At 48.3% G+C, this 26543-nt stretch overlaps 3 protein-coding genes across 6 annotated transcripts; 2 read left to right on the forward strand and 1 right to left on the reverse strand.

Annotated features, from left to right (window-relative positions):
• Positions 1 to 7230: 7230 nt before the first annotated feature.
• On the reverse strand, positions 7231 to 22627 carry Cpxm1 (carboxypeptidase X, M14 family member 1). Of its 2 annotated transcripts, none has more exons than XM_059261417.1 (14): positions 21149 to 22627; positions 12663 to 12824; positions 12440 to 12549; positions 12206 to 12345; positions 12000 to 12090; positions 11271 to 11421; positions 11086 to 11174; positions 10646 to 10769; positions 10367 to 10563; positions 10100 to 10279; positions 9722 to 10019; positions 9411 to 9550; positions 7629 to 7731; positions 7231 to 7527 (listed from the first exon to the last, which is right to left on the reverse strand). In XM_059261417.1, the coding sequence occupies exons 1-14, from the start codon at positions 21153 to 21155 to the stop codon at positions 7286 to 7288; spliced, it is 2034 nt and encodes a 677-aa protein (XP_059117400.1). In that variant the 5' UTR covers positions 21156 to 22627; the 3' UTR covers positions 7231 to 7285. The 2 variants fall into 2 exon arrangements, with proteins under 2 accessions (XP_059117400.1, XP_059117399.1); XM_059261416.1 differs by lacking the exon at positions 21149 to 22627 and adding an exon at positions 13685 to 13897.
• Positions 21436 to 22328, forward strand: C4H20orf141 (chromosome 4 C20orf141 homolog). Of its 2 annotated transcripts, XM_059261420.1 has the most exons (3): positions 21436 to 21532; positions 21817 to 21951; positions 22039 to 22328. In XM_059261420.1, exons 1-3 carry the CDS (start codon positions 21486 to 21488, stop codon positions 22274 to 22276), a joined length of 420 nt encoding a protein of 139 aa, XP_059117403.1. In that variant the 5' UTR covers positions 21436 to 21485; the 3' UTR covers positions 22277 to 22328. The 2 variants fall into 2 exon arrangements, with proteins under 2 accessions (XP_059117403.1, XP_059117405.1); XM_059261422.1 differs by lacking the exon at positions 21436 to 21532 and having other exon boundaries at positions 21539 to 21951.
• Positions 22438 to 23415, forward strand: Tmem239 (transmembrane protein 239). 2 transcript variants are annotated; one of them, XM_059261419.1, is made up of 2 exons: positions 22438 to 22799; positions 22879 to 23415. In XM_059261419.1, exon 2 carries the CDS (start codon positions 22947 to 22949, stop codon positions 23400 to 23402), a length of 456 nt encoding a protein of 151 aa, XP_059117402.1. In that variant the 5' UTR covers positions 22438 to 22799; positions 22879 to 22946; the 3' UTR covers positions 23403 to 23415. The 2 variants fall into 2 exon arrangements, with proteins under 2 accessions (XP_059117402.1, XP_059117401.1); XM_059261418.1 differs by having other exon boundaries at positions 22933 to 23415.
• Positions 23416 to 26543: the final 3128 nt, after the last annotated feature.

Here is a 26543-nt window from a genome sequence, read left to right on the forward strand (position 1 = left end):
AACACAAAACCTTATTCTTTTGTTCCAAGACTCCTTCCCAATTGTGTCCATCCCTACACAATAATTTGTTTTCTGTATCTACTGATTTGCCTACACTGAACACTTCACATAAAAGTAAACATACAAGGCCAGCTATGGTGGTGAAGCCGGTGATCTCAGCACTTAGAAGGTAGAGGCAGGAGGATCAGGGAGTAAAAGGCCACTCTGGGCAACACACCCTGCCAGAAAGAAAGAATGGCTGAAGAGATGGCTCCCCAGTGAAAAGCACTTGTTGCTCTTGTGGAGAATGTGGGTTTGATTCCCATCATCCACATAGTGGCTCACAACCATTCAGGACTTCAGTTCCATACCTTCTTCAGACATCCACAGATGCATGCATGCACACTGGTGCACATACATACATGTGGGCAAAACATTCATTGTCTTAGTTACTTTCCTATTGCTGTGATAAAACTCTGTGTCCAAGGCAACTTATAGAAGAAAGTGTTTAATTGGGGCTTACAGTTTCAGAGAGTTACAGTCCTTGATGGCAGAGAAAAGGCATCTTCATGGTAGAAACAGCTGAGAGCTTACATCTTGACCCACAAGTTGGACACACACACACACACACACACACACACACAGAGAGAGAGAGAGAGAGAGAGAGAGAGAGAGAGAGAGAGAGAGAGAGATGCTGAGAATAACTGAATAACTAAAGACTTTTGGAACCTCAAAGCCTGCTCCCAGTGACCCATCTCTTTTAGCAAAGCCACACGCCCTAGCCCTTTCCAAACAGTTTTACTAACTAGGGCTCAAACATTCAAATCGTTGAGCCTATAGGGGCCATTCACATTCGTACACATAAAATAAAATATACAAATCTAAAAAAAAAAAAGAAGGAAGGAAAGGAGATAGGAAGAGGGCCAGAGAGGAGGCTCAGTGGTTAAGAGCACATACTGCTTTTCCAGAGGCCATGGGTGGACAGCATCCACGTTGGACAGCTCACAGCTGCCTGGAACACCAGCTTCAGGAAAATCTGTCAATTCTAGCCTCCTCACACATGCGGGAGCACATAATTTAAAATAATAAAAAATAGATCATTAAAAAAATAAAAAGAGGGGCTGGAGAAATGGCTCAGAGGTTAAGAGCACTGACTGCTCTTCCAGAGGTCCTGAGTTCAATTCCCAGCAACCACATGGTGGCTCACAACCATCTGTAATGAGATCTGGGGCCCTCTTCTGGCCTGCAGGGATACATGCTGTATACATAATAAATAAATAAATCTTTAAAAAAAATAAAAAATAAAAATAAAAAGAAGGAAAAGAAAGAAAAACTCTTCCCTCCAGTACAGAAACCTCCAAATTAGCCCACAGTCCTGTGTCTGGTCACACACTTCATTCTTTTTTCCATCTTTAACCTTTGTTCTCAAGTATAACCATTCAGTTTTCTTTTTTAAAATTAATTGTAGGGGCAGAGAGAAGGTACTGGTTGCTCTTCCAGAGGATCCAGGTTCAATTCCCAGTACCCACATGGTGCCTCACAACCATCTGCAACTCTAGTCCCAGGAATCTGACTCCAGAAGCCCCTTCTGGCCTCTACAGGCACTATGTGGAGCACAGACATACACACAGTAAAACACCCAAGCACATAAAAATGAATAACTTAAAAAATTAATTGTGGTCAAGCATACTTACCATAGAACTTATCATCTTAACTTTATTGTACCACTCTTCCTTGAAGTAGTGGGAATTTAATACAGTGTCTCGTTGGGGCTAGGCAGGTATGATGTCACTGAACTACTTCCCCAGTGTTTCTTTCATTTTTGGGACAGGGTCACCTTAAGCTCTTGCAATCCCGCCTCAGTCTCCTGGATAGCTGAGACTGTAGGTGTTGTAAATCATGCCTAGCTCATCATCACCATTGTTAAGGGTACAGGTCAGTGATATTAAATATGCTCATATCATCAGGCAAATATCACCACTATCCATCTTTAGAATTCTTCTCACCTTGCCAAATTCAAGTTCTATATACCCACTGTGATTTAAAGGGAAATGTCCCATCACTGGCTCATATGTTTGAATACCTGGTTCCAGTTGATGGCACTGTTTTGGAAGGTTGTAGAACTTTTTTTTTTAATTAAATTTATTCATTTATTTTACATCCCAACCGAAGTTTCCCCTCCCTCTTCTCCTCGAATTCCCCCACCACTCCCCGCCCCTCCCCCCACAATTCACTCCTCCTCTGTTTCTGTTCAGAAAGGGGCAGGCCTCCCGTGGGTGTCAACAGAGCATGGCACATCAAGTTGAGGTAGGTCATAGAACTTTTCAGAAGATTAAGGGATTGTCGGGGGTGAGCTTTAGGTTTGCAGCTGGCCTAGCTTTCTATCCGCCCCCCTGCTTCCTGTTCCACCAGGATGTGAGATGGGAAGAGTCCCAGCTGTACCTCCCACCACAAGGGAACTGCCTGCTCATGCCATACCCTCAAAACATGAGCCAAAATAAATTCTCCCTCCTTTGAGTTGTGTCAAAAGTAACTAATATGGCCATTAAAAAATAATTCCTAGTTTCTTCTTTTCCAGCCCTGGCAACCACTAATCTAACTTACTGTCTCATGTGAATGGAATCACACAGCTCTGTATTTGTCACATAACTTACTTCACTTAACATATTGTTTTCAAGGTTTATCTGTACTCTAATGTGGGTCAGAATCTTCTTCCTTTACAATATAATATTTTTATTAATTCTTAGAGAATTTCACATAATGTATCTTTATCATATTCACCCTCCCAGAAACACACACACACACACACACACACACACACACACACAAACACAAATTTCTTTGTTGTAGAATATTATTTTAAAGTGTGTTACTTTTGTTTATGTTGCATTTGTTTAACTCTGTGAAGCTGTGTTACTGTGACTGTCTAAAACACCTGATGGTCTAATAAAGAACTGAATGGCCAATAGCAAGGCAGGAGAAAGGATAGGCAGGGCTGGCAGGCAGAGAGTATAAATAGAAGGAGAAATCTGGGAGGAGAGAGGAAGTAGCCAGAGAAGGAGAACTGAGGGGCCAGCCACCCATCTACACAACCAGCAACGGGGTAAGAAAGAAAGGTATACAAAAATAGGGAAAGGTAAAAGCCCAGAGGCAAAAGACACATGGGTTCATTTAAAATTAAGAAAAACTGGCAAGAAATAAGCCAAGCTAAGGCCGGGCATTTATAATTAAGAATAAGCTTCTATGTGTGATTTATTTGGGATCTGGGTGGCGCCCCCCCCCCCAAAGAACCAAAAACAACCAACAACACTTCTTGTCCTTTTTTTTTTAGAAGAGACTATCTCAAAGCAGATGTCCTGGTCCTCTGGCTCTTATAGTCTTTCATCCTCCTTTTCCATGGTGTTTGTTGAACCTTAAATGTAGGGGTTGTGTTGCAAATGTACTAATTGGGGATGGGAACCCCATGGTCAGTTGATCTATGCATTTTGACTAATTACGGCCTTCTGTAATGATCTCTATCTGATGCAAAAAATAAAATAAAAGTAGCTTTTTTGATGAGAGGTGAGATCTACTACCAGTGAATATAATGAGAAGTATTTAGAATGCATTCAAATATAAAAAATATAATCACAAAATTCTTCAAGATGAATTTAACTATTAAAAAATGGTTAGTATTTGCAAGTAGTGATTGGATAATGCTTGGTGGTGGCCTTTAATCCCAGCACTTGAGAGACAGAGGCAGGTGAATCGCTAAATATATGGCCAGCCTGGTCTACAGAGCTAGTGCCTAGACAACCAACAACAACCAAAAAAACAAAAAGAAAAAAAATTGGATAATCTTTCTTCTGTGAGATGCATAGTTCTCATCTCTATTCCTCTCTTTTCTTTCTTTTTTCCTTTCTTCCTTTCTTTCTTTCTTCCTTCCTTCCTTTCTTTCTTTCTTTCTCTCTCTCTCTCCCTTTCTTTCTTTCTTTCTTTCTTTCTTTCTTTCTTTCTTTCTTTCTTTCCTTCTTTCTTTTTTTGAGACAGGGTGACAGGCTCTCACTCTGGAGCCCTAGCTGGCCTGGAACTCACTGTGTACATCAGGTTGGCCTCAAATGCTCAGCCATCCTCCTGCCTCTTCTTCTGCCTTTGCAGGGTGGGCGTAGCCACCACTCCTAGCCCCCAGATTCTTTTACCTGTGAATTTTTGTGTTTTGTCAGTTCTAGAAAATGCTTGGTTAACATCTCTTCGAAAACTGCTCCTGTGGGCCGAAGACACGACTCAGCAGGAAAAAGCAACACCTGAAATCAACCCAGAATCCACATGACGGAAGGGGAGGACACGTTCTGGGGTATTTAGAAAGAAAAGAGGACACCAAAGCTTTTCTTCCAGGAAGTGCTTTTTTGTGCTGAAACTTCACCTTCTAGAAGATTCCTATTCAAAGACTGGGGCCCCACAAAGTTAAGGCTCTTATATTTTGGACTTTTTGTTTTGTCTCTTGTATGTGGTGACATACCATCTTGACTGGGTACTTGAAACTACAAGGCTTTAATATTCGAAAGACTGGGAAGGGAGGAGAAGGAAGGTGCGAGAGAGGTGTGGTGAAATGATCGACACTCGAGGACACTGACTGACCAGGCCATCAGGCTCTTTCCTATTTTTCTTTTCGTCCACTTGTCGGGGCACCTACCACAAACCAACTCCTTCAAGTTTTCTTCTGACACCCAAAAAAACACGCCTCAGCGAGGGGTGGGATTTTGTGCCTCGTGCCCCTCCATGCTGGAGTTTTGACTGGTTAGCTCTTAGGCAGGCCATAGCCACTGTGAGTGTGTGAGTGCAACAGCAATGAATCTTTGCAGTAACCACTACCCACTGCTAAAAGGAGCTCATCTGACCAAGGCTGAGAGCAATGCAGACCTATGCACATGAACAATATTTAGAAGACAGTTCAACATGACTATCTGCAAACCAACAGTGGTAGGCTCACCCACCCATAGAGTCTATTACCTCCCCAGCCACGGGCTTCTGACCAAATTTATAGTACCAGGCATAAATTCCCTCCTGTGGAACAGGCCTTAAATCCAACCATCATGCAGAGTCCAGTACTGGGTAAAATCACTGATGTATTTTCTCTCCCACTGACCTGTGCAGCACCTTTAGCACTGTGAAAGCTAGCTAGCGGGGGTGGGGGGTGGGGGGGATGTTTCCTAGTCAGTTCGCTTGATTTCTGTATGTCCTACAACCAAAGTGTGTGGTATCTTCAGCAATAGGACCTTACCATCTACTTCTGGTGAGTAACCGAGAGTAATAGCAATGGTCTGGTTGTTCTGTGGGCCTCTGGGTTACTGGCTCATTTTAAGGTTTGAAGAAAAGAGGTGTGAAGGTTTTGCCTGAATGTATGTATGTGCACTGTGTGCAGGCATGGTGCCCTTGGAGGCCAGATGAGGGTGCCAGATACCTCAGAAATGGAGTTAAGGAAAGTTGTAAGCTGCCATGTGTGAACTGGAAACGAAACTTGGGTCCTCTGCAAGAAAAGTAAATGCTGAGATATTTCTCCAGTCCTAGTATTGACTTATTTTAAACAGAATTCCCTAATGTTGCACAATACAGTGATCCTGCTCAGAAATCCTCTTCAGTGTTTCCAACATGTAAACGAGCTCACTTAACATTGATTTGAAGCTTGTTTTAGCTTGACTTCCTATATTGTAAAAGGCAAAAGGCCCAAGCTAAGTCTCTCAGACTTTTTACCTGGGATTACTCGTATAACCTAGATACCACCGAAGAGATGCTATAGCCCTAGACTTGGGTGTAAAATTGGGCAACAGGAGATGGCATATTTTCTGACTATAGTAGTGGAAGTGTTCAGTTCTGGTACATATAGAGAAGTTTCTAACGTCTGGTCTCTAGTATCTTGGCTGCCAATAGAAAGCAAATGGTTCCTAGAAGATATGCCTATAACATGGCTTGGCATTCTTCTGATCTTTCTTGACATTGGCTGTGTTGTTTAGAATAGGAAGTATTGAAGTCTGGTCTCTAGTTCTCTTGGAAGCTGTATAAACTAAGACCTTTTAACAAATCCCTTTTTACTTAAGCTGTCTAGAGTGGATTCTATTGTCTGCAACTAAGATTCTGTTATGTCCAGTGAAGTAAAAACAGAATGGAACACAGTGGAGAGGAATCTCTGTTACTCTGAATTGTAAAGGGCCCAAAGCTTACCTACATTTTACAAATTTCCTTGACAGCTAAGTTAATTAGATTCAGCATCAACATAACTAAATACAGACATAAACACTGAAGCAGGGACAGGCAAGACGGTTCAGCAGGTAACAAGGTTGATGACCTTTGATTCCTGAGGCCCACACAGTAGGAGAGAACTGAATCCCAGAAGTTGTCCTCTGGTCTCCACGAGCATGTGGCACCCACATTAAAGAAATAAAACTTTAAATAGCAACAACAGTAAATAAAGGTTATTAACTTCCTGCTTTCTGGGTGAAATTCCCTCTCCCCCTTTTCTCACGCAGTAATTTCAATTTTATATACTATTTCTAGCATTAAAATTTTCTGTCTGGAATCATTGTAATGGGTTGTTTTCTTGGCAAGACACAGGTTCACAAGTCAGTTCTTCCTTTAGTAGGAAAGAAACTATCATTTATTTATTGGTACTCACTGAATAGCTGATGAAGTAAATTCAGATGCTTTCAACTGATCTTTAGTCCCTTATCCACAATGCTTTGCCCGGTGTGGACTTCATCTGAAATCCTAAAACCACCTCTACTGCATTCTTGACTGTCTGGAGTCCCTGCAGACCTGCATTTCCCATGTGTATGACCACCCTGTCGCACTACAAAATCAACTGTCTTCCACCTTGGCACACCTCACAGTGGATTGCCTGTGCCCTGCTAACCGGAAGCCCCAGAAGGATGGGTACAGACACTGCTGACTCTTGACTGCTCCCACACTTGACACCAAGCAGATGCTTAAGGAATGTAATAGCACCCGTGGCAGAAAATCACAGACAGAAGTGAGCTTCTCTGCCAAGCCCCGGGTACCAGGGCTCGGGCGGGATCTTCTTTGTACATAACGCGCTAGCGTGTACAAGTGCATGCAGAATAGGAGCTCAGAGGCAGGCTGAGCCCTACCCTGGAGAAGGACCTGGGACAAAGAGACGGCAGGAATATCAGGCACCAGGAAGCTTTAATAAGGCAGAGCACCTCTTCTTCTACTCTGTCCCTCCCTCCTCCCCCTCCTCTCCCTCCTCCCCTCCTCCCTCAGTTCCGGACAGGTCCAGCCTGTCCAAGGATGTGGCTCTCTTCAGCTGAAGACATTACTTTTTCTGTCCCCTCAGCCGCTCTAGCTTCCTCCGAAGGTCTGGGGGCACCTTAGCCCCGGCTGCCAGCAGCTCTCGAAGCCTCTGCTTAGGAGTCTTGGTGAGTAGGAAATCGCAGGGAACAGGGCCCTCTTCAAAGGTGACCTGGCAATGACGTGTAACTGTATGGTAGCCCTCGGCACTGGCTGTCACCACGTAGTCCCCAGGAGTCAGCAACCGCCAATAATCTCCGCCCCATGCTGATAGAAGTGAAGGGCTCGAGGTTAGATGGGGTTCAAGGATCTTCAACTCCTGACCAGTCGAAAAGTCCCCAGCTCCTCCCTCTGCCACACACACACACCTGTTGTAACATCGTGGTTAATGCCCTCCACAGCAATGACAGCATCCGCAATCCCCAGCTCTGTGTCTTTGTCCCGCACAACTCCTGCAATGCCCATGCGCACCTGTGTAGCAGAAGTTAAGTGGGCTTTTTGTTGTTGTTGTTGTTGTCATTGTTTACTGTTTTGTTTTTGGTGGGTTTTGTTTGTTTGTGGTTTTTCGAGACAGGGTTTCTCTGTGTAGCCATGGCTGTCCTGGAACTCACTCTAGAAACCAGGCTGGCCTCGAACTCAGAGATCCACCCGCCTTTGCCTCTCGAGTGCTAGGATTAAACATATGTGACACCACTGCCCAGCTGAAGATTTTTGTTTTAAGGCAAAGTCTCAATACGTAGTCCAGGCTACCCCTGAGCCTGAGTCTCCTGCCTCCACTTCCCAAGTTCTGGAATTACAGGTGTGAGTCACCTCAGCCTATATAAAAGTTTATCAAAGCCTTGAGGTAGATGTAAGATTTCAAGTTAAAGACTAGCCTGGGCTACACAGTGAGACTCTGGCTTAAAATCAAACAAATAAACAAAAAATTTAAAGACACTTTCCCTTTGTGTGAGAACGTGACTTTGAGCCGGGCAGTGGTGGCAAGTGCCTTTAACCCCAGCACTCCGGAGGCAGAGGCAGGCGGATCTCTGTGAGTTTGAGGCCAGCCTGGGCTACAGAGTGAGTTCCAGGAAAGGCTCCAAAAGCCACACAGAGAAACCCTGTCTCAAAAAAACAAAACAACAACAAAAAGGTGACTTTGTTAACTTTCTGGCTGTTGCCTTGCAAGCTTGATGAGGTGCCAGATCTACTATGATCCTAGGTGACAAAATTTCTATTAGAAAGGAGAAAGGGGAAGGGAAATTGCAGCTGGGATATAAAAGTAAATAAATAAATTTATTTTAAAAAATTATCTCCTAACTGCTAACTTATACCTGGTCTTGTAAGGAGGTGTAACTTTGGGGCTTTCCGGAGTGTGGTAGGGCTGTTATTAAGCTTATCTTTGTTCCTGAACAGGGCATCAAGGTCCTCTATCTCTCTCCACCTATTTCTTTAAGGCAGGGTCTGTCCTTGAACCTGGAGCTCACACTTGGCTAGGCTGGAAGCCAGCAAGGCTCAGCAATTCTTGTCTACCCAACTCAGAGCTGGGATTACAGCAATTTCTGGGGATGCTCAGCTTGTTACCTGGGTGCTGGCATCTGAACTTCAATCCTCTTTTAAAAAAATTTTTTTTACATTTACTTATGTTGTGTGGACCTATGTTTGCATGTGGGGACGTACATGCCAGGACAAGTGTGTGAAGGTCAGAGGACTTGTAGGAGTCACTTCTCTCCTCCCACCACGTGTATCGCATGGATTAAACTCGGGCTGTTTTTGTAGACTCATGGATGCTATTCTTATAGGGCCATTCACAGGGATCTTAGTCCCGGAGGGACGTAACATTTTTACATCTGACTAATGTCTTTTCTGAGAAAAGCTAGCCTAACAACGACAGGTTTGAGACAGTCCCAGGGGCCAAGTAGCCTCGGGTCGCTCTGGCTTCTAGTTCCACTGGCTTACAATATCTGAAACCACCCTACTAGCAAACTGTACTTCCTCACCCAGATCATTCCAAGACAATCTGATATCACACGTGGCCCAAAATGTAGTGGAGATCTGATGCCAGTTAAGACTGCTGGTTTTCCCAGTTCTTTACGGTACAACTCCTGGGCAGCAGGCTGGCCAGGGGTAACTCGGGGAGGGAGGCCAGGAACTGGGGATTCGGATCCCACCTGCTCCAGGTATGTGAGAAGGGCATCTTTGTTGTTTTCCCACTCCTGAGGCAGCTCCTTCTCATGAGGGAACTTGTCACAGGACAGCTCCACAGTGACCTCAAAGCAATTGGTGTGTAGGTAGCTGAAGTCGTTCATGCCTGGGGATACCAAAGACACTGGAGAGTTAAGTGGGTGGATAGGAGCCCCACTCTCCCAGTGCCCGTGAGAGACACCCAGGGTCAGGACTGACAAGTACTATACATTACAAAAAGACTATTATGGGCTAGGTGGTTATGGAGACAGGACGAATTCCGCTCTCAGGCACATACTCCCAGGAACTGTGTGCCAGTCGGCTCCATTAATGACGTTGCCATGCAAGGAGAAATCCTGGCTATGACAAGGTCGGCGATCCGGGTCTTGCATGGCCCTGTTAGTGCCAGCATAGACCGTGCTAAGCCAGCGAAAGACAGCGTCATCCGGTGTGGGGGTGAGTTCACGAGCAGCCCACGGCGTCCGAGTCATGTCGAAAGGGTAGGACACCACAAGTTCACCTCCATGGAGGTTGGCGCTCAGCACAAACGGAATACGCTTCATCCATTTGATCACTGCCCACGTTTCAGGAGCCACCTAGGCAAGGGTAGGTGAGGACGGGCGGCACACAGAGACAGGGGGCCTTGCCCGCCCCCCACTGCCTCCCAAATACTCACAGTGGCATTGGGCAGCGTATAGTACGCAGGCAGTGGCAGGTGATGGTTGGGGACAGTGTGGGGTACCAGCCCATCATCTTCTGCATACCACAGTGGTGTGTTGAGGTCAGCAAAATTGTGGTTAAGGTCAATGCCCTGGTGGGTCCAGCGACCCTCTGCCCAGCCCACCAGCTCTGAGCCCTGCCAAGAAAGGTCCTTGTTCAAGTCAAACAGGCTCTGTGTACCATGGCAGAGGGGACAGGGAGGCCCTCATGCCGGGTGGCCTACCCTGTGGTAGGCAGTCTCATAGCCATCAGGATTCATGGAGGGCAGCAGGTGAATACGGGTCTCAGTAAGCAGCCGAGTCACCCGTGGGTCCCCTCGCAGGAACTCGTGACATAAGAACTGCATCAGAAGCAGAAGTAACTCCCGCCCCAGGGCCTCATTCCCATGCATTCCAGCCACGTAGCGGACCTCAGGCTCTCCTGGAAATACATGGAGGCTTTAGCGCTAGCTCACACCGTAGCCTGCTCTGTGCCCACCTCTTCCCATGCCGTCAAAGAGTACCCAGCTCATGCTCCCCAGGCCGGTCTGACATCTCCATCACATACAGCTTCAGACCCTGGTGGCTCTTCCCGATGCTGTAGATGCGGGTGATGTTGGGACACTGTTCATTCACCTGTTTCATCAACTGGGAGGCAGAGGGGAGCATGAGGTGGTTACACACAGAAGTCAGACCATGAGTAACCGTGGAAGGACTTACAGAGCCAGAGGTGCACAACGATGCGAGCAACGTGGAACGATCCAGAAAAGGCACAGCAGGCCAGGAGGAAGGGACAGAAAGGGTGGTGTCAAGACAAGGGTAACTGGACAGAACTTAGGGATCAAGAGAAATGGAGAAAAGTGGGACACAGGGACAGGAGAATCATGGGTAGTCACAGCCAGTTTGCCCTGGCGGGAAGAGGATAGGCAGGCCTCCTTCCTGGGTCACAGGGGTTGTATCTGACCTTCCTCATAGCCTTATAATTGTGATGCTGGAAGTCCAGAGAGTCAGAAGATCCCAGCGTGTGGGCCTCAGGAGACAGGTCATTAGCATCTGGTAGGAAGTGAACTCCAGGTAAAAGTTAAGTTCATACTGGAGGATGCCCCTGAAGTCAGACCCTGCCCGTACAGCCTTTGCCCAGCTGCTCACCTGAGACTGGACAGGCCAGGATCTCTGCCCGGAGGCAAGGCGCACCTTCCTGGAACCAGGTCTGAGGCAGCAGGCGAATGAAGCGAGCCACCTGAGGCTCTGGCAGGAGGTTCAACACTGGGGTCTCCAAGTCTGAATTGGCAGGAAATACCTGGGGATATGGAGTCCTTGCTGAGGATGCTGAGACCTGACACTGGCCCAAGATCCAGGGAAGGAGTTCAGGTTCCCACACCCATGAGCCGACCCTCCCTGGCAGGTTCAGCTGGAGACATGCACGTTATCAAACATGGATCCCCATGTCCATAGCTCCTGCCAGTGGGCAACTTTGGGCAGCTGTGTTTTCTGACATGGTTTCAGCTCATTAGAGTAACATATCCATTCTGCAGCCTTGTATAAAAGAGGTCCATGAGACGGAAAACCAGAACAGACAAGAAGTAAATTAGCCAGAGGTCAGAAGGGTGTCCCAGGAAGGAGCTGCAGTACCCACCCCGTGGTGGAGTTAATGAAGATATCCTAAAGGAGCTTGTGCTGGGTAAATAATTGCCCTGTGAATGCACAAAGTCCTGGATTTGAGCCTTAGCACTGCAAAAACAAAACAAACAAACAAACAAACAAAAACAAAACCTTTCTCCTGGAGCCTAAGTGTGTATCTATTTTTTATTTGCAGAGAATTCTCACCCTAGCCCAGTACCCTAATGGGCTGGTCCTAGCCACTATGGGGTCACTTACCATGTCCATCCCACTACTGTGATTCCTGCTCTTCCACCAGGTCTGGCTGTCATTACTGAACTGAACTTTGTATGATGTGACCCAGTCATACCTGGTCACAGAGATGAAGAGAAATATTACACAGAGATACTGCCCAAGTAGTACCATTGCAGGACTTCTGTGTCTGTCCACCAATCACTTCCAGGCTAATAGTTAGCCTGCCTCACCTCCACACAGAATTCCTGCCCTGCGTAACAATTCCCGAGAAGCGGACAGAATTCTTAGCATCCACCTGAAACCAAGGCTCGGTGTCCTGTTGCTCGGCACACCAAGCCCCATCGTACAGATCACCATCTTCCAGACCTGACTGTGGACACAAGGTCATGGCGATGAAACCAGGTAGACCAACAGACAAGGGCGAGGACGAGGGAAGCGAGGGAGAAGGTCCTAAGGCTGCTGACCTGGATGTTGAGCCGTCCTCGGTGTGGTCCAAGACCAAAGGACTGGCTGCTAGAGGCCTCAAGCTGGCTGTCTGAAACCCGCAAGGACTCCAGGCCTAGAGGGGGACATCCTGGGATGAGGACGGAACAAGGAGATGGGATTAGATGGAGGGTAACCAGAGCAGCTCCGGGGATGAGCCTGAGCGTGATCCTACGCTAGGAAGGGCCCCTGGCAAGGCAATACCTGGTTCTTGCTTCTCAGGGAGAGGGAGGGTCTTCGCTGGGTTGGTGGTCACCAAAGGCCTGGCGGTCGCCGGAGGACCGGGTGGCCTCAGCTTCTTTCGCTTCTTGACGATGATTTTTTTCTTCTTGATGACTCGCAGCCGGACATGCTGTTCTGAGGTCTCTAGGGTACCGGGAGGCAAGGTACCAGGGGAGGGAAGAATGTCACAAAACCCAGATGGAATGAGCCCAAGAAGGCATTGGAGCATTTGGGACTCTCGCTACAATTACCGAAGTCTTAGCATGGCCTTCAAGTCCTGTCACCTACCCCAACCTGCCTTTCCTAGTCACGTCCTTGGTGCCCTCTGCCTCTGATCCAGTCGGGAGCAATGTCGACCCACTAGAAACTGGTCACTTTAAAGACCCGAGTTTCGTTTTTAACCTCTGGACCTTCTCCTAGCTGCTCCCTCTGCAGTAATACTACCTCCCACCTCTGACCTTACACCTCCCCCGACCATCCTCCAAGCCATCCTTAGCTTCAGCCGAGGCCTCCGGTCTTGTCCTGAAGTCTGTGCTTGGCCTACCTGCTAGCCTCAGAGCTCCGACTTCCCACAGGAAGAAGCTGGGAGGCCAGACAGCCTGCCTTGTACCCATCAGGAGCCCAAGACCCTTTTCCCCCACGGAGCTTCAACACCCCTTCTTTTCCCCTCCAGTCCTTGGCCGTAAACTCTCTCCTACACAGGCTCACTCTGCCCCTTTTAGTCTGGTGTCTCTTCACCTTGCTTGAGCTCCTCCAGATTCTGGCCTCAGTTTCTTCATTTGTGAAAAGAGAAGGCTGGAGTTGGAGCAGCCAGCATCCCACTGGGCCTGCTCTGGAACTGCTGACTAGGTCTGACCAGAATGGGGTTGCTGAGTCAGCAGCCATTGCACAGGGCTGAGTGTGTGTCCCTGTTCACAGGGCGAGTGTGTGTCCCTGTTCACAGGACCCAGCTCGGGGAATGGGTCTGACCTGCTCAGCAGCCGACCGTGGGTCCCAGAGCTCACCATTTGCCTTCGTGGACGGCTGTGTAAGGCTGCTATGTGGGGCCAGGGTTGAGCCCGGTGCCAGGCCCAGCACTGCAGCGCTGGGCGCCCCCAGACTCAGACCGACGGAAGGCGCAAAGGCAGTCACAGCGAGCAAGAGACCCCACATAGCGGGAGGGTCGGCGGGCCCGCGGTGCCGAGGCTCTCGGTGGGTTCCCGTCTTCCTGCGGGCGCCCGCGGAGCCCCCCGCCCCTTCCTGCCCGCCCGCTCGCTCTCCTCCGCCCCACGCCCCTCTGCAGCCTCCGGCCCGCCCACAGCCACTCGTCGGAATCCGACCTCCTAGGAGAGGGGAGGGCGGGCTGGGGAGAGGCGCGAGGTCCCCCTGTGGCCGCGGACTCGGGTGGGCGGCGAGGACCCCCAGCGGCGGCGGGCTGGGGCCTGCCCGGCGACCCAGTGCCGCAGCCTCACCGGTGCCCGACCCTCCACTGTCTGCCTGCGAAGCCACCGCACAGTCCATCCGACCGCGCGCGCCCATCCCATGGCGGGCACCTATGCCAGGCGCTTGGCACGTGGTCTGAATTTCAGTCAAACTTCAGGTTACAGACTGGTAAACTGAGGCTCGGAGCGGCGGTTAGTTGACGTGGCCAAGGTAGCAGGGCTGTGAGCTTTGGAGAGGAAACAACCGGAGAGGAAACTCCATCCGGAGCCTCGGGTGCCTTGCTAGGGCGGGTGGGACAAAGCGGGAAAATCCGCTGGAATACAGCGGGGGGTGAGGGCTCAAGGTTCGTGGGGTGGTGGTGGTGAGGGATGAGGGGTCCTCCATTAATTCCAAAGACAACCTATGGGGCGCAAAGAGAGGCGGCGCTTCCCCCTCGTCAGTCACCACCATCCTCCGTTCCGCCTCTTCTCTTTTTCCCTCCCTGGGATGCCACGTTTTGGGGGTTACATAACTCGAGGAAGGCAGCCAGAGCTGATAACCAGAGGGCTGGCGTCAAGAATGAGAGGCCAGTTCTCCCTGTTCCACCTCCTCCCCCTCTTCTCCTCCTCCAGGAGTTCTCAGACCCCTGTCTTCCCTAGGACCCCTCTGGGTTACCCCGCACCTGAGCCACCCGCCCAAAAGGAAGACCTGCACTCTGGTGCTTGTTTTGCCTTTGCTTCCATTCTCACAAGAAGTGACGCCCACAGGTGGCTGAGACCCCTAAAAAAAAGGGTACGGGGCCGTGGTCTATGGAAACAAACTGAATAACCTTGTCATCAAGGCGGCACCTTTCTGGCAGCATGAACGGAACCAGGGTCTGGTAGAAATGTGTCAGGCCACACGTGCAGGCTCCTCAACTAAGGCCACCTCCAGTAAGCCCTGCCATCTGGTCCAACTGTAACACTCCAAAGGAGAGGGGCAGAGAACTCTGAGAAGGGAGTGATCACCGAGGACCAATGCATGACCAAGTCCCTTCTTGGCACCCCCACCTAAGCAGCAGTGCTAGGCCCAGGTCAGGTGAAAGAGAGACATAGAAAAGTTTAAGGAAGCCTCTCTGATAAAACAGGCCAGAAGCAGCTTAGAGAAAGAAAGGATTTATTTTTGTTTGTAGGCTCATCCAGGGCAGTCAAGGCAAAACTCAAGCAGGAACTTGAAATAGAAACAGAAGGAAAACCCTGCTGGTTAGCTATCGGGTCCATTCTTAGCTAGCTTTCTTATACAGCCCGGGACCAGCTGTCCAGGGAATGGTGCCGCCCACAGTGGGCTGGGCCCTCCTACATCTATGAACGATCCAGACAATCCCCCAGAGGCCAGTCTCATCTCTGCAGTTCCTCAGTTGAGGTTTTCCCCTCTGATGTATCACGTTGACAACAGAAGCTAAACAGGATTGCTTTAAGGCACAAGACTTTCTGAACACAGGGCCAATGCACATCTGAAGACAGCAGATGCAGAGCTTCCTTGAGTTGCAGGCCAATGTCTGAAAAGGTAGAGGGCTTCTGGGCTTCCACCAGAAGCCTCACACTCAAGCAAGTTTCCCAGAGAGCTGTAAAAGGGAGGAGGGGAGAGAGAAGTACCAACAACAGGCCATCTGAGACTCAGCCCCTACTCCTTCCTTCCATACTCTTCCTCAGAGCCCATCTTGATCCCTGAACCACTTAGCATCTTCTCACAGCCCTCTCTTACTAGGCTACCACCTCTGACCCTGGCCACTGGGTATTTGGGGCTGCAAAGGCAAGAGGTCTCCAGGCAGAGTCAAACGACGATGACCCCAGGGGTAACATGGCAAGTTTCTACCCAGTCACCTATATAGCCTGGTCTCTATCTCCAAGAGCCTCATGTAGGATCTTTGGGTGCCGCAGGGACAAGAATATGTTTCAGGAAACAACCTTGTAGGTTGGATGGGGCACCCGTCCGAAGGAGATGTTAGTCTGAGGGACAAGCTGGGATCAAGAGTTCAAAGACAGCATGAGCAGGACAGCAAGCCTTGATCTCAAAATGAAACATTAAAACCAAGAATATAATTAATAAACAAAATTCTGGTGCTATTTTGCCTTTTTGTTTATATGTATGTCATCTTTTTCTGTGCAGGAAGCACCAGTAATTTTAACTTCATGTGACTATGAACCGGTAGGACTATATGGACTCTATGTAGCCCAGTTTGGTCTTGTCTTAGTTAGGGTTTCCATTGCTGTGAAGACACACCATGACCACGGCAACTCTTATAAAGGAGTTAAATTGGGTGGCTTACAGTTCAGAAGTTCAGTCCATTATCATCATAGTGGGACATGGCAGCGAGCAAATAAACATGCTGCTAGAGAAGGAGCTGAAAAATTCTATATCTCAAACTGCAGGCAACAGGAAGTGAACTGAGACACTGGGCATATCTTGAGCATAAGAGACCTCAAAGCCTGTCCCCACAGTGGCACACTTCCTCCAACAAGGCCACACCTACTCCAACCACAAAGCCACACCTCCTAATAGTGCCACTCTCTATGAGCTTATGGGGGCCAATTACATTCAACCTACCACAGGTCTCTATATACCTGAGAATGACCTTGAACATCTGATCGTTCTGACTCTGCCTAAAGAATGCTGGAATTATAGGTATGCATCCACCACCACACTCAGCTTATTAAAAGTTGTGTGATTTATGCTCTCTGATCCTCCCTGTTTGGCCATATTGGTCAAACATATTGGCACATGGTCACTAGGGCTGCCTTCAACTCTGGTTAAGCAGATATTGTTGCCATCAAAGACCTCAACTACATGGTTTACATGTTCCAGTATGATTCCACCCAGGGCAAGTTCCCTGGAATAGTCACAGCTGAGAACAGGAAATTTGTCATCAGTGGGAAAACAATGTCCATCTTCCAGAAGCAGGATCCTGGCCACATCAAATGGGGTGGATCTGGTGCCAAACACAGATGGAGTCAGCTGGTGTCTTTACCGCCATGGAGAAGGCTGGGGCCCTCTTGAAGAGTGGAGGCAAAGGTCATCCTCTCTGCCTCTTCTACTGTTTCTGCCATGCTTGTGATGGGAATGAACCACAAGAAATATGACACTCACTCAAGGTTCTCAGCAATGTTTCCTGCACCACCAATTGCTTACCCTCCCTGACCAAGGTCATCCATGACAACTTTGGCATCATTGGGGGACTCATGACCACAGCACATGACATCACCACCATCCAAAAAACAAACAAACAAACAAAACATGGATAGCCCCTCTGGGAAAGTGTGGTGTGATGGTTGTGGGACTGCCTAGAACATCAACTCTGCATCCACTGCCAATGCTGTGGACAAGGTCTTGACAGAGCTGAGCAGGAAGCTCACTGGCATGGCCTTCCACGTTCCTACCCACAGTGTGTGTGTTGTAGATCTGACCTGCTACCAGAGAAAGCTGTCAAGCACAAAGACATTGAGAAGATGGTGAAGAAGCTGGAGAGATTACTCTAGTAAAGAGCACTTGCTGCTCTCGCAGAAGACCTGGATTAAATTCCCAGAACCCACAAAGTGACTCATAACCATCTGTGACTCCAGTTCCGGGGGATCTGGGACCCTCTTCTGATCTCTTCATTCATCAGGCACACACCTGGTACCCTGACATACATGCAGGCAAAACACCCACACACAGAAAATAAATTTAAAATTGGTTTTAAAAGGTAGTGAAGCAGGCACTCAGCTGTACCTGGCATTTGGGTTTATATGGCGAGGAACAGGCTGTTTCCTGTAATTTTAGCAGTGACCCCCACTCTTTCATCTTTGATGCAGGGGCTGGCATTGCTCTCAATAACAACTCTGTCAAGTTCATTTCCTGGTATGACAAATGAATTCAGCTACAACTGCAGGGTGGTGGAGCTTATGGTCCACATGGCCTCCAAGGAGTAAGGAGCCCTGAACCCCCCACCTGAAGGAAAATGAAAGGAGGAGTGAGGCTCTTGGCTGCTGGGGATTCCCTCTCCCAAATCAAGCCCCAACATACGTCCCCAAATACTTAGCATCTCCTGTCACAGCTTTCACCCCAGGCCCCCAGAAGAAGGGGGAGGCACTTAAGAAGCCCTATTCCCTTGAATAAATAGGTAAAGTTCATTGCACCAGAAAAAAATTTATGATTTTTTTTTCTATTTGAAGTTTCTAAAATTAATTTTCAAATATTATTTCTCTATTTTTGTTAACTTTTTTTATAGTTTCTTTGGGGTTTTGGTTTTTATTCTACTCTCTGGACAGTTTCCTAAACAACTCCCCCAGGACTTAGCTGTCATCAATAAATTCCACTGATAACTTTGACCTCCAGTAACCTGATCATGAGGCTGCTTCATTTCCAAGCTGTGGGTGACTAAGTAGCCATTTGGGAATCAAAGACTGTCCCTCTTATCCTTTCTCTCAACTCGTGATTCCATCCTATTTTAGTGAATCAGCACTGTCCTTGTGAATCCTACTTCAGATGCCAATGTTTTTCTGGAGTCCCCATGACCATTCTCTTAGAACTCAATGGTTTATCAGGAGAATTTACCTAAGTGGTTATACTAATGGTCACAGATTGTGACAAAGGAAGGTTGCAGGCAGATTAAAACCAACAATAGGAGCATGTACTTTGGCAGGGTACAGGAAACGCTGGGTATGAGCTTCCAGTTGTTTATATGACAATGGAATCAGGTAGCCAGGACTTAATCCTTCCAGCAGTATGTGAGACATCAGCACCAAGTGCTGTTAGTAAGAAAAAGTCACTGCAGCTTCGGTGTCCAGAATGATTTTGGAGATCAGTTATACAAGTACAGTTGACTGCTCATGTTGGTTGATGTTAGTCCAAACCTTCTAAAGGCCAAGGTAATCCTAGTTTCTGGTCTAAGTCCCCAACAAAAATCACATTGTTGGCATAGACTATTTGATGTGGCCCAAGACTTCCATGTAAACAGAGACACTTATATTGAACAGGATATTCCAAGGACTTAGAGACTAGCTCCTTATAGAGAGCCCAGCAAGAGCCAACCAGTCTTGAGGTCTAATATATATGTATGCTCGTGTGTATGAGGGTTGCCAGAAGGAGGTGTTGGATCCCCTGGAACTGGAGTTGCATGCAGTTGTGAGCCACCTGATGTGGGTGCTGGGAACTGCACTCTGGTCCTCTGGAATAGTGGGAAGAGCTCTTAACCACCAAGCTCTACTCCAGCCCCAAGCCAAATCAATTTCATGAATGAACATGATACAGATCATCCAGATTTGCTGAGTCCTTCACTACAAGATAGGCTGCCAGATGCTATTGATTCCCCACTGAGGTCCCCTTTACCAACAGTGTGTTGTCATTCATAAATCATAGCTGTCTAATTTCTACAGACAAAAGCCCTCAGCAGATAGGAAAGTTACAGTTCTCCAACTTCTATCTCCCTCTTTCCTGTCCTTCATAAAAGAGGTATCATCAATGACTGATTGATATGATGAGATCAACTCTATAGCACAATTCACTGTTCTCAGAGCTATCTGCAAGGTCAGACTGAGGCTGGACTCTAGACAAGACCACATGCTAGGTTAGCCCTTTCCTCTACCCTGCCCTTCTCCTTCCTCATCTCCTAATTTTTTCCCTTCTGAAAACAACTCCAAACCCTCAGTAGAACATCTGTATGAGAGCCCATGGTCTGTCTTAGGAGTCTTAATCCAACATTAGACGACAAACCTGGCACACAGGGATCACTTTATAAATTATTATTGAATGAAAAATAAACGGAGGAAACTCCAAGTAGAACTCCCCTACAAATTATTCAGAGCACCTTGCACATGCTGAATCTTAAGGAGTATTAGTCGCATACCCTATTCCCAGCCCCTTGCCTTGTGGTGACTTCCTCTCGGGAGAACTGTCAGGATGTGACTCTCAATCCCATAGTTCAGGGATGCAATCTTGCAAGTGGCCGCATCAGAAATGAGCAGACTCACGAAACTGGCAATTGAAAACCTAAATGCTAATTTTCTCATTTACAAAGACAATCGAGACTTAGACAAAAAACAGGATCCTCTGCTATCTCTATGTCCCTATAGACAAATCTATATCGGAAACACGGTTCCCAGGAAAACAGAAGCCAGTGGAAGGGCAATTGGTGAATGATGTGAAGGGCAAATGACACTGGCTCTCTGGTGCCAACTCCATCAACACCAAACATGCCAAGGTCACTGGGCCTGGGTCTTTGGGGAGGGCTTCCTGGGAGGCAGCTTAATGCCCTTTCTATCACTATCACTCAATCTCTTCTTTTTCTGGGGGTTATGTTGTCAGTGTCTCCCGTACTCCAACCCCGTTCAGTTTTCCTTCAAAGTACGAGTAATATTTAAACTTATATGTCACTTCTACTCATCTGCACCACCAGTCCATGTACTTAGTAACTCTGTAACCACTCCCCCTTTATAGATTCAGTGGGAATACGTTTATTCTTATTGGATAATTGTAACCAGTAATGGCGCCAATCCATTTATTCCATGTTCATTCCTTAATTTCATTCTTAGGTGGCAGCCTTTAACTTCCCATTTGGAGTTTATTCAAGGCACGGCTGTGCATGCGGCACGGTTGTGCATGCAGCACAGTTGTGCATGCCTGCAGTCCCAGCACTCCGGAGGAGGCAGAGAGTTACCAAGAGTTAGGGAGCAGCCTGCATCATATGGAAATGTCAAGGCCAGCCTGGAACACACAAACAGACCTTGCTCAGAATAACTTGGGGTCACGATGTTGTAGGCCTCTATCTTTTTTTTTCAATTTCTCTGGGCAGCATCTCATTATATAGTCCAGGCTGGCCTTAAACTCACAGTCTTTCTGCCCCCAGCCTTCCGAGCACTGAAATTAAGGCATATGCTACCATACCAAGCTCTGTGTCTCATTTCTGAAACTGTAACATCTCCCCAAACTGCAGTGTTTAAAACATCCAAATGCATCTTCCTGCCACCCACAGCCTAACTTGCCTCCTGGAAAAACCTATTCTGCATTTCAGAGTTGCAGGTCTGACTCCCCCACTACCCCTCAGGCCTTACCCCACATTCAGGGAAGAGAACTGGATACAGAAAACTGAATGACTGAATGACATCCCAGACACACAGCCTGAGGAACTTCCAGGAAGAAGTAGCCTCTCCTCCCTTGGGCAGGAGTCCAAGTAGTCATGCTGTTAGCATGCTTTCCTGACAACCCAGAACCCATGGGAAGTCCCCGGGGCAGAGAATTATTAGCCAAGGCAATAACTAAGGGTGAGTCCTACTTCTCAGAAAACATTGATTTGCTAGCTAAGCCCCACCTAGGCTACTAGTGCTTATGAGGCAAGACAAACTATTGTCCTGTCCTTAACTCAAGGTCCTCCCTTGGCAATAAGTCACAATGCCCCAGGTGTCCAAATCCAGAATGGTTGACCCAAGTGGGAGGAGGTGAGGAGGGTTTGGGGAAGACGTGGAGTGGGAGTTGGGGGTGGGGGCATCTACAAAGAGCCGAGTTCCCCATTCTCTGAGCTCACCCTTGAGTGTATACCAAGGTCCTCCTCCCTCCTGATTCTTAATCTCCTAGCACAAGCTCTTCCTAATACCTCCAAGCCCCAGCTCTGCTTGCCCATGCCCAAAGCCCTTATAGACCCCATCCTATCCTTCCCAGTGATCTGGATGTTAGAGAGGGGTTGAGTAGGTGAGTGAGCCATGTGTGTCCCCTGGGATGTCAGCCAGGCCCAGCTCCTGGACAGTCTCCTAGGGCTGGGGGCACTCGGAGTGACAATTGGAACAGTCTTCTCGACAGCTAGCATAGCCCTGCTGCTCCTGCTGCTGTTCAGCTTCCTTACTTTCGACCTGCTTCATGGGTAAGTGGCAGCAGCCTGCCTGGTAGGTGTCACAAGCACAGGGACAAATGAGCAATTGCCTTGAGCTGCCATCTTCTCTGTCCACAGGCCCTCAGGTCCCACGCCGCTACAACAAAGACTTCTCCCAATGGGTCAGAGCCAGGGGGCTGGTGAAGGCCCAGGACAGCAGGCAGCTCCCCTCTTCCCAACAGGGATAGTCGCAGGACTACTCAGTCTCCAGGATGCACTGTTCCTGCTGTTCCTGGGCCTGGGCCTGTTCTTGGGAGGCTCTGGTATACCCTTAGCCTTGCTGGGCCTAGCTTTCTGCCTCCATCCTTGGGACTAAGGGCCCTCCGAAAACTGAATACCTTCTAAAAATACACCAGCCATTCTGCTTCCCCAGGTTTCTTCTCCTCCATCCTGAGCTACACGAGGGTAAGGTTGTGGGGTACGGGTAGAATACTCCATTGTGTTCAGCTTGAACCTCAGAGGCCTCTAGTTCCACATGGACATTTGAGAACTGGGTCTGAGGCTTAGGGCAACAGAGAAAAAGGTGGAAACAGCAACCAACTCCAGCCCTGCAGTTGGAAGAAGCCATCAAGGAGGAACAGGAGTTGGGAAGGCTTCCCGTAAGCAAGGGGGATGGTAACTGTGAGGCTTGCTGACAGCCTGGAGGGTCCATAAGTGAGGGACTCAAGTGAGTCTGACACTATGCACTAGCTCCTCTCTTAGCTGGGCCCCGCCCCAGCCCACGTCATAATGGACTCCTCTGAGGATGGTGGGGTGAGTGGGGTTGAGACTGGGACCTGGCTGCCAGGCTGGCCTGGGCACAACAGGAAGCATCATGACTTAAGTGGCTCTACCCAAAGGTAAGTCCTAGACCCCAGTTCAAAGCCCAATCCTGCCCGTGCTGGTCTCCTCCTAACCCCTGCAACCCCACCTATCCAGAGGTCCTGGGCATCTCCAGGGCTGCTCCTGCAGCTGGCCTGGCCCTGTCCACAGGTGCACCAACCGTGATGCAGCAGCCACGAGTGGAGGCGGATATCATCGGGGCTGGCGAGGGGCCCCAGCGGGCAGTGCCCTGGTCAGCCTGGGTCACCCGTCAGGAGTGGGTGCGCTGGTGGACATGCCACATGCCCCGGAGCTGGTCCCAGTGGTGGAATACATCAGGCTGGCGGCAACCACTACAGCGTATGCTATGGGGTCTGGAGGGGACCCTCTACCTGCTGCTGGCACTGATGCTGTGCCATGCACTCTTCACCACTGGCTCCCACCTGCTAAGCTCCCTGTGGCCTGTGGTGGCTGCGATGTGGAGTCACCTGCTGCCAGCTATCCTGCTACTGGTACTCAGTGCCCTGCCTGCTCTGCTCTTCGCTGCCTCCTTCCTGCTGCTCTTCTCCACATTGCTGAGCCTCGTGGGCCTCCTTACCTCCATGACTCACCCAGCCTATGCTCAGGACTTGGACCAATAGAAGGGCAACCCCATCTTACTGCCTGTGTCTGTTGAGCCCTGGCTTAGGGCCTGAGCCCCGTGGGAGGGAGGGCAGTGGAGCCTCAACGGACCTCAGACCCTCAATCACAAGCACAGGTGGAGGCCTGGCCTCTGGGCCATCTACCTTAAACCCATGATGGTGTCAGGGACAGGACAAATGGTGTAGCCCAGGACAAGAAGCCAAGCCACTGAGAACACCCACATGGATGTGGTAGCATCACTTGGTCTCCCGGTCAGCATCTTTGTGTCACGCCACCTCAGCCCTCCCTGCTTCAGGCTTCCTGAGAGTTTCCACCCACATACCCCTGGACTTGTCACGGATCCTCTCTACTTCCAGGAGAAGCACAGACTCTGGAATGGGCCTTACTGAAAGAAAGACAGATGGGGTGGGTCCTGGTCAAAAACCCTGGGGACCTCACCTCACTCACCTACCAGAAATGGGGTCAATCATCATAGTGAGTTTCGTGTGTGTGTGTGTGTGTGTGTGTGTGTGTGTGTGTGTGTGTGTATGCACACACATATTAGAGATTGAATCGAAGGCTTTGTGCATAAGCATACACCCACCCCTACATACATATAGAGCCTCCAGATCTATTATGAAAGAACAAGTCCCATTTCAGACACGCACACCTTGGCCAATTCATTATTTTGAACCTCAGTGTTAAGTGGGTCCCATTTTTTTTCACGAGATTTTTATGATCCAAAGTCAGTATCTATCAGCAAAATTCTTTGGCTTTTTTGACTTTGTTTTCATCTTGAGACAGGGTCTCATGAAGCCCATGATGGGAACTCTCTACTTAACTGAGGATGACTGAGTTTCTGATCCTATTGCCTCTATCTACCTCCAGAGTACTGGGATTAAAACTTGTGCCACCATGCCTGGTTTTATGAAAAGTACTTTGTAAGGCCAGAAAGCAGTTAAGGTGTTTTGGCTCCAAGATCATTCTACAAGCTCAAAAGGCCCTTTGATCCAGAAGCTGGATGATGGAGCAAGTTTCTCTAGGAGTCCAGGGAAATTCTCTGTCACCGAATCTCAGCCCTGAGAGAGTTAACACAGACTGCATGGTGTGGATGAGATGTAAAAGGCTGTGTCACACGACCCCAAACTAGGCAGATAGTGAACTATACTAGTTGTGCGATGCTTGAGGTTGGAGCCTGGTAGCAGGAAATGCTTGCAAAACTGAGTAGGAAAATAATAGCTCAGGGATTTCCAAAATTGATCAAGCAAGTTGCTGACATCCCAGAAGGTTTTGGAGCATCCATACTTCCTCAGAGTCTGGCCATTTACCTATCTGCTGACCCCTCCAAACAAAACTTTGAGTAATCAGTTCCCAAATAAAGAAATAAACATGTTAGATAATTTGCCCACAGCCAGGGCACAGCTAACAGTCTTTATCCACTCCCAACCTCTACCCAGTCCCTGCTGCTTCCCAGCTCTTTATCTGTTTTATATCTAACTTTAAAATCTTTGCTTCAGAAGCTCTAGGCCAAAAAACTCTTCTGTCACCTAAACACTCATGCACCTCAAATCATGGTTCATTTTGGCTGAAACCTGCCACAGTTTTGGAACGCTGTATGTCATCGGTTAGACATCTTTAGCTTTGTTGCCTAAACCCCCAAACTAGCCCCTCCTGTTTCTTTGTAGTTCCCCTTGCAAGGGTCAAGGCAAGACATAGAGGTGCTGTAGCTTTATGGTTAGCTGAGGATGACCTTGAACTTCTGATCCTCTTGCCCTTACCTCCCAAGGGCTGGGGTTACAGGGATGTGCTACCACGCCTGGTTTATTTGGTACTGATGACCAAACTGAAGGTTTCCTGCATCTTAGGTAAGTGCTCTACCAACTGAGCTACATTTCCAGCCCTGACAAGTCTTTCTGAAATTCATTTTCTACAAGGCTAAAACAAAGAAAAAGACACTTGCCTTGGGGCATCTAGCTTGCAAGGTGAAGCATCTGAACTAGTCCCTAATGACACAACAGACATACATACACACACACACTAATGACACAACATACATACATACATACACACACACACACACACACACACACACACACACACACACACGTACGTACATACATACGTACGTATACTGTGACTATTTTGTCAGGATCAGATAACCACTCACCAGTGCCAAGGCCAGGCTGTTTGAGTCCTAGGTCACTCTAGCAGGCTACTAAGGAGAAATCCATGTTAGAGGTGAAGCCAAGGTCTAGTTGATGCCCTAAGTCAAATATGTCTAGATGTCTACAGGGATGAGACTTCAGAGTTATCTGTGGTTGAAATAGAGACTAAGATGCCTAGCCTGGATCTTTTACTAATTTAGCCATGCCTCACTGACCAGGGACATCACTCCGGAGACCTGGGACCATTCTAATCAAGGGGAGAGGAGGTTTCAACCAAGACCATATGCACAGGATAGCAGGGGACATAATGTAGGTGAGAACAAGAAAGGCCTTTCCCCTCCCCTCCTATCAAATACATCTTCCACCCTCTTGACCTGCTGGTATGGGGCAGAGTGAAACAGTGAAACCAGAAAGCAGATGGGCAATCCTCATCAAATCAGGGGTACTCGTATCCTATAAACCAGAAACGCAGATGAATTCTCACAGAGGTCCTCAGAGGGTCTTACTGTTCAAAACGTGGTCTCAGGAAGAGCAGTATAGTCATCCCTTAGCTCTTTAGATATATACTCTGTGGGGGGCTAGAGAGATGGCTCAGCAATTAAGAACATTTGCTGCTCTTTCAAGAGGATCCTGGTTCAGTCCCCCAAACCCACATGTCAGCTCACAATCATCTGTAACTTCAATTGCAGGGGCTCTGATACCCCCCTCTCTTCTGAGGGTACCAAGCACTCATGTGGTGCAGATACATGCAAGCACTCATACATGCACATAAAATAAAACTTAAAAGTAAAAACTAGACTCTCAGGGGCTAAGGATGTAGCTTATTTGGTAGTGTCTGCCCAGCAATCAGCCTCGATCCCCAGTACCACAGAAGCTTGGCTGGTAGTTTTTGACTTGGGAGATGAACTCAGGAGGAACAAAAGTTCAAAGCCACCCTCAGCTACATACCAAGTTTGAGGACAGGCTGGATTACATGAGATGATGTCTAAAAAGAAA

The sequence above is a fragment of the Peromyscus eremicus genome, chromosome 4, assembly GCF_949786415.1.
Source record: "Peromyscus eremicus chromosome 4, PerEre_H2_v1, whole genome shotgun sequence".
In the NCBI taxonomy this organism is placed as follows: domain Eukaryota; kingdom Metazoa; phylum Chordata; class Mammalia; order Rodentia; family Cricetidae; genus Peromyscus; species Peromyscus eremicus.

Bases quoted from the DNA above. Each gene is read 5' to 3' on its own strand.
- Cpxm1 (XM_059261416.1), bottom strand. From the start codon at position 13,832: ATGTGGGGTCTCTTGCTCGCTGTGACTGCCTTTGCGCCTTCCGTCGGT. The intron at 10,564-10,645 runs GTACTCTTTGAC...ATGTATTTCCAG, and splicing joins GCCTGGGGAGCATGAGCTGG to GAGAGCCTGAGGTCCGCTAC. The intron at 7,732-9,410 runs GTGGGATCCGAA...TCTGCTACACAG, and splicing joins TTCTCACATACCTGGAGCAG to GTGCGCATGGGCATTGCAGG.
- Tmem239 (XM_059261419.1), top strand. From the start codon at position 22,947: ATGCAGCAGCCACGAGTGGAGGCGGATATCATCGGGGCTGGCGAGGGG.
- C4H20orf141 (XM_059261420.1), top strand. From the start codon at position 21,486: ATGCCCCAGGTGTCCAAATCCAGAATGGTTGACCCAAGTGGGAGGAG. The intron at 21,533-21,816 runs GTGAGGAGGGTT...CTGGGATGTCAG, and splicing joins GTTGACCCAAGTGGGAGGAG to CCAGGCCCAGCTCCTGGACA. The intron at 21,952-22,038 runs GTAAGTGGCAGC...CTCTGTCCACAG, and splicing joins ACTTTCGACCTGCTTCATGG to GCCCTCAGGTCCCACGCCGC.